The sequence below is a fragment of the Rhinopithecus roxellana genome, chromosome 21, assembly GCF_007565055.1.
Source record: "Rhinopithecus roxellana isolate Shanxi Qingling chromosome 21, ASM756505v1, whole genome shotgun sequence".
NCBI lineage: Eukaryota > Metazoa > Chordata > Mammalia > Primates > Cercopithecidae > Rhinopithecus > Rhinopithecus roxellana.
Genome location: NC_044569.1, coordinates 60,639,882 through 60,655,742, shown reverse-complemented (window position 1 = coordinate 60,655,742; position 15,861 = coordinate 60,639,882). Strand labels below are relative to the sequence as shown.

General features: G+C 36.5%; 1 protein-coding gene across 3 annotated transcripts in view; it reads left to right on the top strand.

Annotated features, from left to right (window-relative positions):
* Positions 1-15,634, top strand: part of TXNL1 (thioredoxin like 1) — a 39,021-nt gene extending 23,387 nt beyond the window's left edge. Inside the window, exons 6-9 of one of the 3 annotated variants that reach the window (XM_010364268.2) lie at positions 626-798; positions 4,087-4,191; positions 10,506-10,548; positions 11,935-15,634. In XM_010364268.2, the coding sequence (XP_010362570.1) occupies positions 626-798; positions 4,087-4,191; positions 10,506-10,544 (317 nt within the window). In that variant the 3' untranslated portion in view covers positions 10,545-10,548; positions 11,935-15,634. Of the gene's footprint in view, positions 1-625; positions 799-4,086; positions 4,192-9,576; positions 10,476-10,505; positions 10,549-11,934 lie in introns of those variants that run through there. The other 2 variants (XM_010364269.1, XM_010364270.2) reach the window with 2 other exon arrangements.
* Positions 15,635-15,861: the final 227 nt, after the last annotated feature.

Sequence of the window (15,861 nt, the reverse complement as noted above, 5' to 3'; positions counted from 1 at the left end):
TTCCTTCTTCAGCCACAAAATATGGGTGTTAAATTGTTCCTTGAAGTTAAAGGGATTAAGGCATTCTATACGTGGGACTTTACCACTTAGCACATCCTAATCTAATCCCTAAAATGAAATTTGTCAATTTTTATTAATTTTCTTTTGGTTAAATGTTGTCACTGATAAGGCTCTCCTCCTAAATAACTAAATGTACCAACTATTGGCAACTATAAGATCTAGTTCAAATGCTATTTTATGAAGCTTTTTGTTAACCTGCATATATTGTCAGAATCCGTTGTCACCTTCCTTGTACCTCCTCTCCTGTGGTATTTTGTTTATCGTAGCATGTCTTTTGTAGTTGGGGGCAGGGACTTGCTCTATGTGTATGTGTTTGTTTTAATCTTACATTCCTAATATTTACCACAGTGTTAGCTAGGCCGAGAAGGAACAGTAAACGTGTATTGGAAACTAAAGGATTGGCTGCCTGAATACTCAGACTTTTGTACAAGTTCTAATAATGGAGTTATTTGAAGTATATGTATATTGATTTGTGTGTGTCTGTGTGTAGTGTGAGTGTTGTGGTAAAGGGAGTATAGTATATTTGAGGTTTTTCAACATTTCATTTTATTCTACCATTTTATAGGTCAAGGCCCTAAATATGTAAAAATTTTTATCAACCTGCCCCGATCTATGGATTTTGAAGAGGCAGAACGAAGTGAACCAACTCAAGCTCTGGAACTGACAGAGGATGATATTAAAGAAGATGGCATTGTTCCACTTCGTTATGTTAAGTTTCAGAATGTTAACAGTGTAACTGTAAGTAGTATTTCATCCATATGTATTTAATAGGTTTGTGAGTAACAACACTATTTTCAGTATCCTAGGTGAGTCTAAGTGATTCTTTAAAGTGGTATTTATCCACTCAGTTTGAAATGAGTAAAATGTATAATAGAATAAATTTTCTTCTTTTTAATTTATGTACCCTAAAGAGGAAGGACAGATTGATTTTTGAATATTTGTGGGTTTTTGTCAGTTATTTTATATGTATATGGTAACTTTTGCTAGTAATTTATTCTACAACTTGATACTAAAACTGAAGATATTTGTGCTTTATTCTTTATACCTGGTAATAAGTAGTGATGCGTTTGTAAAATCCTGTTTACTTTTCTTGAAAGTGTAGTGGTCATGATATTAGTAAAAATGACTTTTATATATATTTTTTGAGATGGAGTCTTGCTGTGTTGCCCAGGCTGACTTGAACTCTTGGGCTCAAATAATCTTCCCACCTCAGCCTCCTGAGATGCTGGGATTACAGGCATGCACCACTGCACCTGCCTTAAAAATGACTTTTTAAAAAGATAATATTACATTTTATAAGATGACCTAAAGTATATCTGAATTTTTTCTTCCTTTGAGGCAGGTTCTTGCTTTGTTGCCCAGGCTGGAGTACAGTGGCACAACCTTGGTTCAGTATAGCCCTGACCTACTGGGCTCAGGTGATCCTCCCTCAGCCTCCCAAGCAGTTGCAACCGCAGGCACATGCCACCACACCCAGCTAATTTTTTATTTTTGTAGAGATGAAGTCTCCCTGTGTGGCCCAGGCTGGTCTCAAACTCCTGGGCTCAAGCAGTCCTCCCACCTCAGCCTCCCAAAGTGCTGGGTTTATAGGCTTCAGCCACTACACCCAGCCTTTCTGAAGATTGACTAGTGCTTGAGGTGATTTTAAGTGATGTATATTAGATGTCATTATTAAAGTGCTACTCATAAGAATCACCTACTTTTTAGCAGTTATTAATTGCTTTTTAAAAATTTAGCATTGAAACCCAGCTCACGCTTCTTACCTACAGTCATTTAGAGGAATAGGTAGGACAGTGAGAAAAGAATAGTAGAATATTTAGAAAAAGAAAGTAGGAACCAGCACAGAGCCACTGAGAATGTCATGCCAAACTGGTACAATTTGTTTGTTGTGATGGAATAATTCTATTTTTGTAAATTAGAAGAATGCTAAAGTATGTGTTCATTTAAGAATGTTTTTGAGAGTTTCACAGAATATACCTAGTAGTAGTATGAAGTAGTACATCGCCCAGGCTGGATGTAGTGGCTCACTCCTGTAATCCCAGCATTTTGAGAGGCTAAGATGGGCAGATGGCTTGAGCCTATGATTTTGAGACCAGCCTGGGCAACATGGTGAAACCCGATCTCTGCAAAAAATACAAAAAGTAGCTGGGCGTGGTGGTGCGCCTATAGTCCCAGCTACTCTGGAGGATCACTTGAGCCTGGGAGATTGAGGCTTCAGGGAGCCACAGTTGTGTTGTTGCACTCCAGCCTGGGTCACAAAAAAAAAAAAAAAAAAAAGAATTATAATCAAGTTGAGTTTTAAGTATTAGAAATATCCTATTCAAATGAAATCAAAGAAAATGGTTATATTAAACTTAGTATACTCGTTATCAAATATTTTCTTGAAATAATATATGGCTGCCTTTGAAAACAATGAAAACTGACCAATGAGTGGCATCTCAGAATGAAAGAAGTATGTTGTTTAAATCATGAGAGGCAATTTTTAATTGGGCATGGTGGTATGCTGGTAGTCCCAGCTTCTTGGGATGCTGAGGCAGGGGCATCACTTGCACTGAAGAGTTCAAGACCAGCCTAGGTAACAATGAGACCTTGTCTCAAAAAAGAGATAGGTGCAATATTTTAAAGTAGACAGCACCTAGAATATTGTGTTTTTAGAAATGGAGCAAATTTTAAAAATCCAATGTATGACAAAGGATCAATGAGTAAAGCTTTTAGTTTTTAACATGCTGAGGGGAGTTTTTAAATATAGAGTCAAGCTTAAAAAAAAAATGTGAGGTGCATAGTATTATTTTAGGAGCTGATTCCCAATACTACTTTTTCTTTTAATGCTCTAGGAAATAGAATGGATACAGGAATATCGGAAAGAATATAACTTCAGTTTTATTCGCAGTGAAAAACTATAATTTTAATAAAATTTCCAATGTTAGTCTGTCCCATTGTAATTGTTAAATCTTAATACCCTTTCAACATTCTCTGTAAAGAATTTAATTGCTGGACGCGGTGGCTAACGCCTGTAATCCCAGCACTTTGGGAGGCTGGGGCAGGCAGATTGCCTGAGCTCAGAAATTCGAGACCACCCTGGGCAACACGGTGAAACCCTGTCTCTACTAAAATACAAAAAAAAAAAAGCCAGGCATGGCGGCGTTTGCCTGTAGTCCTAGCTCCTCAGGAAGCTGAGGCAGGAGACTTGCTTGAACCTGAGAGGTGGAGGTAGCGGCGAGTCGAGACGGTGCCGCTGCACCCCGGCCGGGGCAACAGAGCAAGACTCTGTCTCTTAAAAAAAAAAAAAAAATTTGCTGGGCGTGGTGGTTGGCTACTCGGGAGGCTGAGGCTGGAGAATGGTTTGAACCTGGGAGGTAGAGGTTGCAGTGAGTCGAGATCGTGCCATTGCATTCCAGCCTGGGCAACAGAGTGAGACTCCATCTCAAAAAAAAAAAAAAAAAAAAAGAATTTAATGACGACTCCACCATACTATCACACCAAATTATCATGAGCTTGTATAGATTGGTGTCTTGCCATGGCATCTCTGGAGAAAGAATAGCAGGGCAAACAGCTTTATAATTAATAGTCCTGTTAGGAGTACTAGTCTTAGTATTATATCATTTAGATTAATTTTTTTTTTAAGCCAGAGTTTTGCTCTTGTTGCCTGGACTGCAGTGCAGTGGCATGATCTCGGCTCACCGCAACCTGCACCTCCCAGATTCAAGCGATTCTCCTGCCCCAGCTTCCCTAGTAGCTGGGATTACAGGTGCCAGTCACCACGCCCAGTTATTTCTTTTTGTATTTTTAGTAGAAATGGGGTTTTGCCATGGTGGCCAGGCTGTTCTCGAACTCCTGACCTCAGGTGATCCGTCCGCCTCAGCCTCCCAAAGTGCTGGGATTACAGGCATGAGCCACCACACCCAGCCTAGGTTAATTTTTACAAAGAATGGAGAATATTTTTATTAGTAATTTAAGGAAATTGATTAAACTTAAAGCATGTTTGTGAAGAAGGATTGTAATTATAAATGTAAACTTTTTTGGTAGATATTTGTTCAGTCGAATCAAGGTGAAGAGGAAACAACAAGAATTTCATATTTTACTTTTATTGGTACTCCAGTCCAGGCAACAAATATGAATGACTTCAAACGAGTAAGTTTGCTTAAACGATACTTAGGGATAGTAAAAATATAATTTTAATGGAATAGTTTCATGTATCTCAACTGTCATACTTTCTTTTAACCAAATAATTCAAAATCACATCATGTCATAAAATTTTACAAGGCTGAACTAGGATAGAAAGTTCTCCTAACTATATTTTTAGATATCCAACAAAGTAATCTTTAATAAAAAATGATGTCTTAACTGATAAAGTCTTTTAATGAATGACATCAACATAAGGGTAAAAATAATAGTTGGGTTATAGAAAGTGGTTAGTAATAATGGAAAAATGAAAGTAAAATTATTTGAAAGCAGTTGTGAGAATTAAAGAACTTAGTTGATACTAAGATTCTGGTGATTATTTCTGATGAAGTTTTAAATTGCTTGAATAATTTTATTTAAAAAATAATGGACTGAGTTTTAATACACTGACATGTTAACTTTCCAAACCATGTTTGTATGCTGAAATAGCACATTTCATCAAATAATGGTAAATAGGCAAGTTTTCTGAAGTATTTTTATATATCTTTATGTGTGTGCATATAATTTTCTTTTGAAAAGACACAGTTACAAGGTTTGTAAAGAATTAATAGGGTACGTGGGACCTTTGTTAATCCAAATTAATTCCTTTTGTACGTCGCTGGAACAACTTCTAATGGGCAACAGTTCCCTAAGGTCACTCTTAAATATACAACCACAGATCATCAAAGTGCTACTGAGAGCTTTATCAGTACAGAGTGTTAGTTGCTATATATTCAGTTTAAATGTGGCAGCACAGAATACATAGGCATCCCACTGTCTCTAATGATTGCATCTGGCAGGCAGTCTAGAGCTTGAGGAAGAGTTTCCTTAGGCCTGGCAATTCCTAGATGAAGAGGCTCCCAAGAGACCCCTGTTGTGGAATTGAAGATGGAGAACATCTTGAACACTCTTACTCTTTTTGGTGGCATCTACAGATCTGACTTTAATTCACTTATAGAAAAATGTATTAGATTGCATAACAGAGGATGATCTTACAAAATTGTATGCTGTTTTTACCAAATTGCAAACCTGGACAATAGGTATTTTAACTGGTTGTTGTCCAGTTACTGTTTTCCTGTCTCATAGCGTGATTACGTTTTGGGGACCGCAGGAATAATTATGTACTTAGAGCTGTCATGTCTGGATGTTTCACATATGTATTATGTATCAGAGGAAGCAGAGATTAAGCATCTACATTTTTACGATATGAAATATGTTTTATTGGGAAAATGCGTGAGCAACAAAGACGTCTTGGCTGCCTGCTTTGCCTTTTTGAATTAGGTATCATTGGACTTGGCTTTAAGTGTGCCTTGTGTGGTTTGTTCTTAGCTTAGTTTTTTATAAGATCTATTACTATAAATCTTACTGTTTTCTCATATCATTTATTTGGCTCTAGTTTCCTGTTTCTCACCTCAGTTTATGCTATTTGATTTTCATTTTTTTCTGTAAATAACCACCATTCTATCTTGTTCATCTTCTTACCAGCTAGCCAATCGGTTAAAGTTTCTCTAATTTGCATGAATAATTATTCATCTAACCATCTGCCTCCACTTCGTGTTTAACATCCCCCTTACATCCCTTCTAGCCTAGTATTTTCTCTTTTCTGACTGTCAAACTACCTTTTTGGGGGCAGTCTTTAGGATAGCAAAGGTATTAGACCTTTTTTGCTCAAGAGTATCTGTGCTTGTTTTGTAACAGCCATTTATTCATTTAATTTTTTTTTAACTTTAAATTATTATGCGGTAGTAGTTCTCAAGCTTTTTGGACTTGGGACCTCTTTATATTATTAAATACTATGGAAGGCCAAAAAGAACTTTTGTTTATGTGGGCTATATTTATCTGATATTTGCCATTTAGAAGTTAAAACTGGGAAATATAAAAAATACTTGTAAATAATGAACACATGTTAACAAATATTTTTAAATAAAAAATAAGCATATTTTCTAAAAAACCAATTTGGTAAGAAGAAGAATATTAATTTAGAATTTCGTGGGTTTTTTTGTTTTGTTTTTTTTTTTTGAGACAGGGTTTTGTTCTGTCTCCCATGCTGCAGTGCAGAGGCACAGTTATGGCTTACTGCAACCTCAAACTCCTGGGCTCAAATGATCCTCCAGCCTCAGCCTCCTGAGTAGCTGGGACTACAGGCGAGCACCACCACACTCAGCTAATGTTTTATTTTTGTGTGGGGACAGGGTCTCACTATGTTGCCCGGGCTTCTCTATTTACGAGCCTATAAGCATCCTTTCCTTCTCATATCTGCTTCTGCATTTAATCAGCTTTCTTGTCACACATCATATAGCCCCTGGAAAACTCCCCTGGATACTTGTGAAGAGCATGAGAGTCTAAAAGGCAAAATATTACATTTTCTTGTAATATTTCTGAATGACATTTGTACTGTAGTCACTCATTGTCTTTTAGGGTTATTCTTTAAAAGTGAGCTAGTATTTCATTGTTTTTATATTGTACGAAGCAACAACTTCAATGTAGTTTAAAAAAAAAAAGAGGGTTTACATGTGACTGAAACTGGCCAGCTTAGTCCTTGTACAGATCGAGTTGCTTATTAAAAATTATAATTGAGTTTGGTTCTCGTTGAAGAAAATAATAGATGTGTGATATGGTATGTTTTGTCCTTATAGTACGATGCTAGTACAGTAGTCTCTCCTTACCCATTGGGGGGTTGGTGGGGAGGAATATGTTCTTAGACCCCCCCAGTGGATGCCTGGAACCACAGACACTAACAAACCCTATACATACTGTGTATTTTCCTATACAGACAGTTCCCAAAATATGGTTCAAGTTTACAGTAGTGCAAAATTGATATGCATTCAGTAGAAACCATTCTCTTAAGTGTGGGGCAGTTTTGCGTTTTTGACTTACAATATTTTCAACTTACAATGAGTTTACTTATTTTTATTTTTTTGAGATGGAGTTTGACTCTTGTCACCCAGGCTGTAGCGCAATGGTGTGGTCTTAGCTCACTGCAACCTCCGCCTCCTGGATTCAGGTGATTCTACTGCCTCAGCCTCTGGAGTAGCTAGGATTACAGGTGCCTGCCACCACACCTGGCTGATTTTTGTAATTTTAGTAGAGATGGGGTTTCACCATGTTGGTCAGGCTGGTCTCCAACTCCTGACCTTACCACCTGTCTCGGTCTCCCAAAGTACTGGGATTAGAGGTATGAGTCACTGCTCCTGGTCTTTACAATGGGTTTAGTCAGGATATATTACCCTATCGGAAGTCGAAGAGCATCTGTACATATATACATACCGCTGCTAATGTTTAATGTATAAATTAGGCACAGTAAGAGATGAACAACAAAGCCAGAGCATGGTGGCTCACTCCTGTAATCCCATCACTTCAGGAGGCCAAGGCAAGAAGATCACTTAAGTCCAGGAGTTCAGGACCAGCTGGCAAACATACGAAGACTCCATCTCTATTTAAAAAAAAAAAAAAAATTACCCATGCAAGGCGGTGGGCGCACCTGTTGTCCCAGCTACTTGGGAGGCCGAGGTGGGAATATCACTTGAGCCCAGGAGTTCAAGACCAGCCTGATAAACATAGTAAGACTCCATCTCTATAAGAATACACACACAATTACCCAGGCAAGGTGGTGGGCACACCTGTAGTTCCAGCTACTTGAGAGGCTGAGGTGGGAAGATCACTTGAACCCTGGAGTTCAAGGCTGCAGCAAGCTAGGATCATGCACTATACTCCAGCCTGGGTAACAGAGCAAAACCCCATATCAAAAAAAAAAAAAAAAAAAAGTAACAACAACAACTAATAATAAAATAGAGCAATTACAACAATATACTGTGGTTAAAAGTTAACATGGATATGGTCTCTCCCGTGCTTGCTCTTTCTCTCATGGTCTCAAAATATCTTACTGTACTGCACCATAGGCAGTTGAAACTGCAGAAGGTGAAAGCACGGATAAGGAGGGACTACTGTTCAGTCATGATCTCTGGTCTACAGCAAGTCTGTGTTCTTGTAGATGATGGACAAACATAGGGGAAGTTAATCAAAATTAATCAAAGCTTAGTGCAAGGGTCTCTTTGTCCACAGAGTATTCTCAGATGTTACCAGCTAAGTGACTTTTCCTTTTCCTCCTACAATGACTGGGAAAATCTGAGAATACTTTGTAAAGAAAGAGGGCCTTGAACTAAGTTTTGAGAGTAGAATTTGGACAGTTCAACAGACAGCTATGGGCACCCTTGATAGAATGGAGAAGTAGGGACCTGGACATGAACTTAGGAAGGTGGAGGATTCATTCAAGGAAAAGTCACATATGGTGTGTCTTTTCTCTTACTTGTTTGGTCAGTCTGAATTAGTATATACATAGTAATTAGAATTGAACATTTCTTTTTTTTTTTTGAGACGGAGTCTTGCCGTGTCGCCCAGGCTGGAGTGCAGTGGCGCGATCTGGGCTCACTGCAAGCTCTGCCTCCTGGGTTCACGACATTCTCCTGCTTCAGCCTCCGGAGCAGCTGGCACTACAGGCACCTGCCACCACACCCAGCTAATTTTTTTGTATTTTTAGTAGAGACAGGGTTTCATCGTGTTAGCCAGGATGATCTCGATCTCCTGACTTTGTGATCTGCCCACCTCGGCCTCCTAAAGTGCTGGAATTACAGGCGTGAGCCACCGTGCCCGGCCTAGAATTGAAAATTTCAAAATAGATTTGGCATATATTTTATAGGCACAGGGAGGAAAATTATGATGACCACTGTGTAGTGAAGGGTGCTATATAAAATGGCTTAATGAATGATAAAGTGGATCGAATGTTTAGCATTTTCAGTTTATATTTTTATCTTGTGTGAGCTGTTTCTGGACAATTTCAGTTTTCAGTATATCACTGACTTCCTTGTGTCACTAAGATGACAGAAGCTAAGGTAATGCTGTTGACTCTCCAATGCTGATAGAAATCTTAGACAACCTTTCATGCTATTACAGGTTTTAAGGTTAGACTTTTAAGGTTTGGCAGACTAGAATACCCCTTCTACTTCTCTGTTTTTGGTTCTTATAGGCATCATGCACACATTATAATCTATACTTTGGCTGTGTGTTGTTGTCAATATATTTTTTGTATTGCAGCATGAAAAACTTGCCATTGCCATCTTAATTGGAAGTAGATGTTTGTGCTGAAATACGCTCTTTATATGGATTGCTTTATTTTAATACAGAATTTTTAATTAAAATTTAATAAAAATAAAAATGAGAAAATTATAGGGGCTTCTGCTTCTTAGGAAATGAGGTGCATGTGAAAATATTTTTATCACTGTAATAAAAATAGACTTCTAAACTGGCCATTCACCGTATCAGCTGTTTTTGTAACATTTCTGTCTGTTTATTTTTCAGCTTTTTTAATCCAACTCAAATGAACTAAAAACAGAAGATATTTTAAAATGAAGTAATATAAAGATTGACCTTGTCTTACTCTACTCCCCTCCTTGCTTCTCTGCTCATCTAGCACCTGTCTGCTCTCACCCTTCCCATGTTCTCGCCATTGTTGGTGCAAGATTTCTACAGCTTCTATCATCTGGATCAGCCTTGTTACCTAGGTTTCCTCAACCATCTCTTTCTTCAGATCTCATCCTAGTTGTGTTTCTCAATTGGCCTTTTATTTTGTTTCAGCTTTCGTTTTGGGCTTGCAACTAGGTGCTTTAATTTTATTACCATACCGTGTTGCTCACTAGCCTTTTTACTTTTTTTACTTTCTACCATTTTGTATTTAATTTTGTACTACATTTTGAGACGTAAAATCACAATAAACTTAAATTGTTGTAAGTGGTTTTAGATTTAATTAGTTGTTGAAGAATGTTTTAATCCATTCTAAACTTTAAATTTCATTTCCTAGGAACTATAGAATTCTTTTGGAAATCAAATATAGCAGTTGCATCAAGTTCTTTTGTATTTGTGCTAGTTTAATATATTGATTGCGTGTCAGTTGAGGGGTGTTAGTTTTCTTTTCCGCGTTGGAACATTAGCCCCAAAGTCCTTTTGATGATTGCTTGGGGCGTGTCCTCCGCTTTTCCCAAGTGAGCTCAAAACCAGTTGAAGGACTTATGGACTGAATGTTAGGCTGGGTTAACATATTAATATAGAAGATCAATGGACTCTTTGAATAAATATAAATAAAAAATATTTGAATAAATATACACCTAATTTTTATGTACCTAGATTTTGGTTTGTCTGAGGTATAATATAAAGACTTGAGAATGAATAAAAGAGCTTTACGTTTGGGATGACAATCCATGTTGGAATGTTGAATTTCTTCTTTTTTACAGAAAATACACATTGGCAAGTTGAGAGTTATCAGCCTGTGAAACAGTATGCAGATTTGTGTCTTCTGTATCACATCTGCTAGAAGTTTAATTTTTAATATTATTTGTTTTTGTTTTCTTTTGCTTAATCTAATAGCTTTGTGTTTTGTGTTTCCCAAGTAATATAATGATGAATAATGCTGTCAGTGTTTATCAGCACAAAATTTACTTGTGATAGAGATAATGCCACTTCCCCTTCTAGTGGCTCTTAAAACCTGAAATTCTTACTCTTATCCACATTCTCTTGTATGAAACTGCCTTTTTATCATCTTGCTAGCTTGTGAGCTTTCTAACATGGTGTCTTTGGACCAAAGGGGAGTTCTTTTAAGGTATTTTAAGTGATTTTTCTCAGGATGGGAAAAACATTTCTAGGATTGTGTGATTGGGATTTCAGTGGAAAGCTTTCAGGTCTCTCATAAATGATGTTGACCCAGCTATGTTATATTTTAGACCAGACAGGTACTGATGACCTTTATGAGTTTTGCTGGTATAGATACTGCCATTTAGAATAGAATCAGTGTAAAATATGAAAATTAAATTTATAAATGTACACAGAAATCTTTCTACGCAAATACACATTCAGTATTTTGCAAGTGGGTTTCTTTAGAGGCATTTTTGCTCTAAGAATACATTATCTAATGATAAACGTTAAGTTTTAGGTAAATTTGTCAATTAGAACATAATTTTCTAACTCTCCTGCACAGAATTTGTTTTCTAGATTTGTTGGTAGAAAACAAATTTTATTCTTCACATTTTTATGCTGCCACATATATAGCAACCAGGATGTTTTTTATAACCCTCCAGTAGAGGATTTTTCTAATCATTGACAGAAACAAGGTTTATTCGTTTCATTTTTAGTAGTACTCTTACACCAGGGTTTTTTTCTTAAACCAGAAAAAGTTAGTCACTTTTAATCTGTTTTCATTGCATGTCAATGTATTGAGGGGGGAAGTTTGGAAATTTGCTATGTTGGGCATGAAGACATGAGTTTAGCATACCCTTCTAATTCCAGATTCTTTTGTGATCAACATTTGATTTCTAACTATCTAAAAATAGTATGTCAAATATGTTTTACTCATATAGGATCATTTTTAAAATTAACTTCTCTAAACTTTCAACCTTGTTTTTAAAAAGTTGCTATACTTAAAAACAAAACAAAAAAACTGTGTGAAACCAAAAATATCCTGCATGTGTTTTATTTGTAATTCCTGTGGCTGGGATGGGAGGAGAGGTCACAGTTTGCTTCAACAGTGAAAATACATTGCATGCCAGAAAAAATCCAAGGATAAAAATTAATACCAAGGTTTTAAACTGAGTACTATATTAGTTTTTTTTAATAACGCATATTTAAAATCAATAGGATGTACATATAAATTTATTTTTGTTTTTCTAGGTAGTTGGCAAAAAAGGAGAAAGCCACTAAGGTGCAAAAGATACTGGACAACCATATTGCAATCAGATCTACAGCTCCTGGATAATTGCTTGATTCTCGCCAGAGACTGTCAATGTTTCATTCATTGCCATTACCAATAAATCATTGCTTTTGTTCAGATGGTATCACTAGTGTTTCCATTGTAATCTTGACACATGCAATTGTAAATAAAAGTCACTACTTTTGCCAAGCTTAATTTTTGTCATTCTAAATCAGTATTTTCTCTTTCCATGTATTTGAAAATTGGTCAACTTCTGATTTTAGAGGAGAGTTAAATGTCTGTCTGGTAGTGTATTAATTGAAAGCCAGTTTCTTTAGAAAAGGATAAACTGGTTTAGGGAATTAAGGAGTACATGTGCACACATTCATAGCAAGTGATTTTGGTAAGTGAACTTGGAACAGCTAACCATGTTAAATCAGCACTAACTTGCATTTCTATTAAAGGACATTTGGATATCTGAGCTATAGAAATGACTCAAATTATAAATTAGAAGAAATAAACAGGTTTAATGAGATTTAGCTACTCTTACCTAAAACTTAGCTAATGGGTCCACAAATTCGTGCTTGGTATATACCAAGATTTTAATCTCTTCTGGTAAACTTTAAAATTTGAGTCAGCCCTTTTTTAAAATTTTTTTAAACTAATAGAAGAATGTGGAAATCAGACAGTTGGGGAAAAAAATACAGCACAGTGAATTCAGAAAACAGTAGGAATTGGCCAGGTGCAATGGCTCATGCCTGTAATCCCAGTACTTTGGGAGGCTGAGGCGGGCAAATCACCTGAGGTCAGGAGTTCGAGACCAGCCTGGCCAACATGGTGAAACCTCGTCTTTACTAAAAATACAAAAATTAGCCAGGCATGGTGGCGGGTGCCTGTAATTCCAGGCTACTTGGGAGGCTGAGACAGGAGAATCAGCTGAACCCAGGAGGCAGAGGTTGCAGTGAGCTGAGATTGCGAGATTGCGCCCCAGCCTGAGCAACAAAGAGCAAAACTCCATCTCAAAAAAAAAAAAAAGAAATGATTACCTTTAATCAAGTATATATTATCTGAACTACCAAAACGTGCAGTGTAAATATACAGAGAACATGTTTTAAGGTTGAAAATGAGGTGCCCAAATAGAAATGTTTAAAAGGTCTTACAAAAGGCTGGTAAAATATTCATTACCTTTTTTATCTTAAAATTGTAATCAAAAAAGTATTCGTAGATTTAATTTTAATTTAAAGAGTACATAAGACTAAAATTGTGATTCAGGTAAACATTTGAGGGCATTTTTGTCTAGGAATATGGTAGAGATACCATTTGCCTTTGTGAGAGCAGTATATTTATACTTGCTTATGAAAAAGTTCTACAGAAGGTTTAGTGTTGAAGGAGGCCCTTTCTGAAACCCAAGTGTCATTAGTTTAGTTCATTTGTATATGGGCACGTCAGCTGGTCTGTGAGGATGTCTGTATCTTAACACTCCTTACTTAGACCATCTCAGATTAAGCACATCTGAAATTAAGGATAAGATTAATACACAGGGTTTTGGTTTACAGTTTTGTATACTTAACCTTTTTGAGTAATTGTTAAAGTGCCTCATCCTAAGTATTGGTGACCTTTTCCTATTTATACTTGACAGTTTGAAAACCCAGTGAAAGAAATTTCGTATTTGTAAAGGATTGGGCATCAGATTTATATTGTTTATGTGACTTTTCTATAACAATTGGTTGCAGTATGCAAGCATTACATAATTCAAATTGTAAATAGAATGGTGAAAACCGAATGTTTATAGGTAACTATAACATGTTTCACTTACGGGAAATCTTACTATTCCAAATAAATATGCATAATTGACATTTAAAATATCAAGCTGAAATGCTAATGTTTTCTCCTAAAACAGTATATATATACACACGTATGTGTATATATATAACATTTATATATAACACTGAATTTTCCAGATGAAGAAGAGCATTTGAAAAAATGTAACTCTAGTTATTTTAACTGAAGTCATTTATGAGTGCATCTAGAAAACTGGTAGTTGGTTTCTTGTTCATTTTGTCAGACATAGCAAAAAATAATCTCATGATTTGTGTATTTTGTTACATTGACATCAGGTGCTTTTGATGAGAAACAGTGAAATACGGTATTCATAATAGAAACAAAAGTAAAGTATTGCAGTAGGAAGTCTTTGTCAGCTTAATGCTGAAGCCAAGAGTAGTACAAGGTACCACATTCTTGTGCCCATGGCAGGCTTTTATAATCTGAGTTCTTTTTGAGATCAAGCCCCACATTGTTCCCCAGTCTCAATATACTGTTGGAGGCAGCGACTTAACAATTAGAGTTGAAACCTGCCCCACATTGTTCCCCAGTCTCAATATTCTGTTGGAGGCAGCCACTTAACAATTAGAGTTGAAACCTGCCCCACGTTGTTCCCCAGTCTCAATATACTGTTGGAGGCAGCCACTTAACAATTAGAGTTGAAACCTGCCTGCCATCCTTTGTCTCAATGTTTGAGAATGTATGCAGTGTTTTTGGCAGCGATTATAGGAATGCTGTTGTATATTTGGCCTCAGCAGTTTATTTATGGCTGCAATTAATATCGCTGATGATGGGATTTTAAACCTAAAATAGTTCAGACCCTCCCTTGTTCCTCTTAATGTCTAAAAGCTTTGATTCTGTAATAAGAATAAAGTTTTGGAGTTGAATAAATTAGTTACACCCCTTCCTTTGTAAGCTTTAAAAACATGAAATGTAAGGCTTACTCATGTTGCTTGTATTGATATTCATTTAGTTCAATTTAGTAGGTTAATTTTTGTGTGAGGTATATCTCTTCTGGAATTGATCGTTTGTGATCTTAGACAATTTTTTTTTTTAAGTTAAGTAACTTAGAATCCAGCTGGGAACAGTGGCTCACGTCTGTATTCCCAGCATTTTGGGAGGCCGAGGCGGGTGGATCACTTGAGGTGAGGAGTTTGAGACTAGCCTACCCAACATGGAGAAACCCTGTCTCTGTTAAAAATACGTGGTGGTAGGTGCCACACACAGCTGCTTTGGAGGCTGAGGCAGGAGAATCGCTTGAACCCAGGAGGCGGAGGTTGCAGTGAACCAAGATCGTGCCACTGCACACCAGCCCAGGCGACAGAGTGAGACTCTGTCTAAAAAAAAAAAAAAAAAAAAAAAAAATCCATTCACAGAGCTGCTAAAGAAAAACGAGAGAAATATTTTGCTCATTTAGCTTTAAAACTCATTATTAGAGGTGTGTATTTTGCAAAGTTTTCTAAATATGGATTATGCTTTATAATACATATAAAGCAAGTACATATAACATGCATATAGTAGTTAAATAAATTTAAAAAAATTGACTATTCCCCAGTTAAGCCTATACCTCTTAAGGAAGACTACAGATGTCATTTTAAGCATGTTTTAAAATTCAGGTTTTATTTTTAGATCAATAAGATTTTTTTTTACATGCTCAGCACTATAGGAATAAGGACAGTGAAGATTTGTAGGCTAATAAGATTGCTTTCAAACTTTGTGGCCCATGTAAAATTCTTAGTTGGAGAATGTGTAATTAGATACCTATAAGATAAAGAGATAACCTTTAGAATTTGAATGTACTAAAATTGTACACAGCTTGGAATAATATTAAAATCTTAAGGATATGCAATGTTAAAACTGCTAGAGTATTTTCCTTTGTGCTTGCTATGCTTCTCTATGGGAAGAGGAATTTTATTTTGGAATTATTTCTAAGTTGAACAGACCAGAATTAATTGTGAAAACATGATCTGTTGGTTTATAATTGGACACGCATTTGGAGATACTGGCTCATCATACTGCCTAGGAGCAAGATCTGAGGTTTGAATCCCTGCTCCTCCACTTGTTAGCTGTGTCATCTTGAGCAAGTA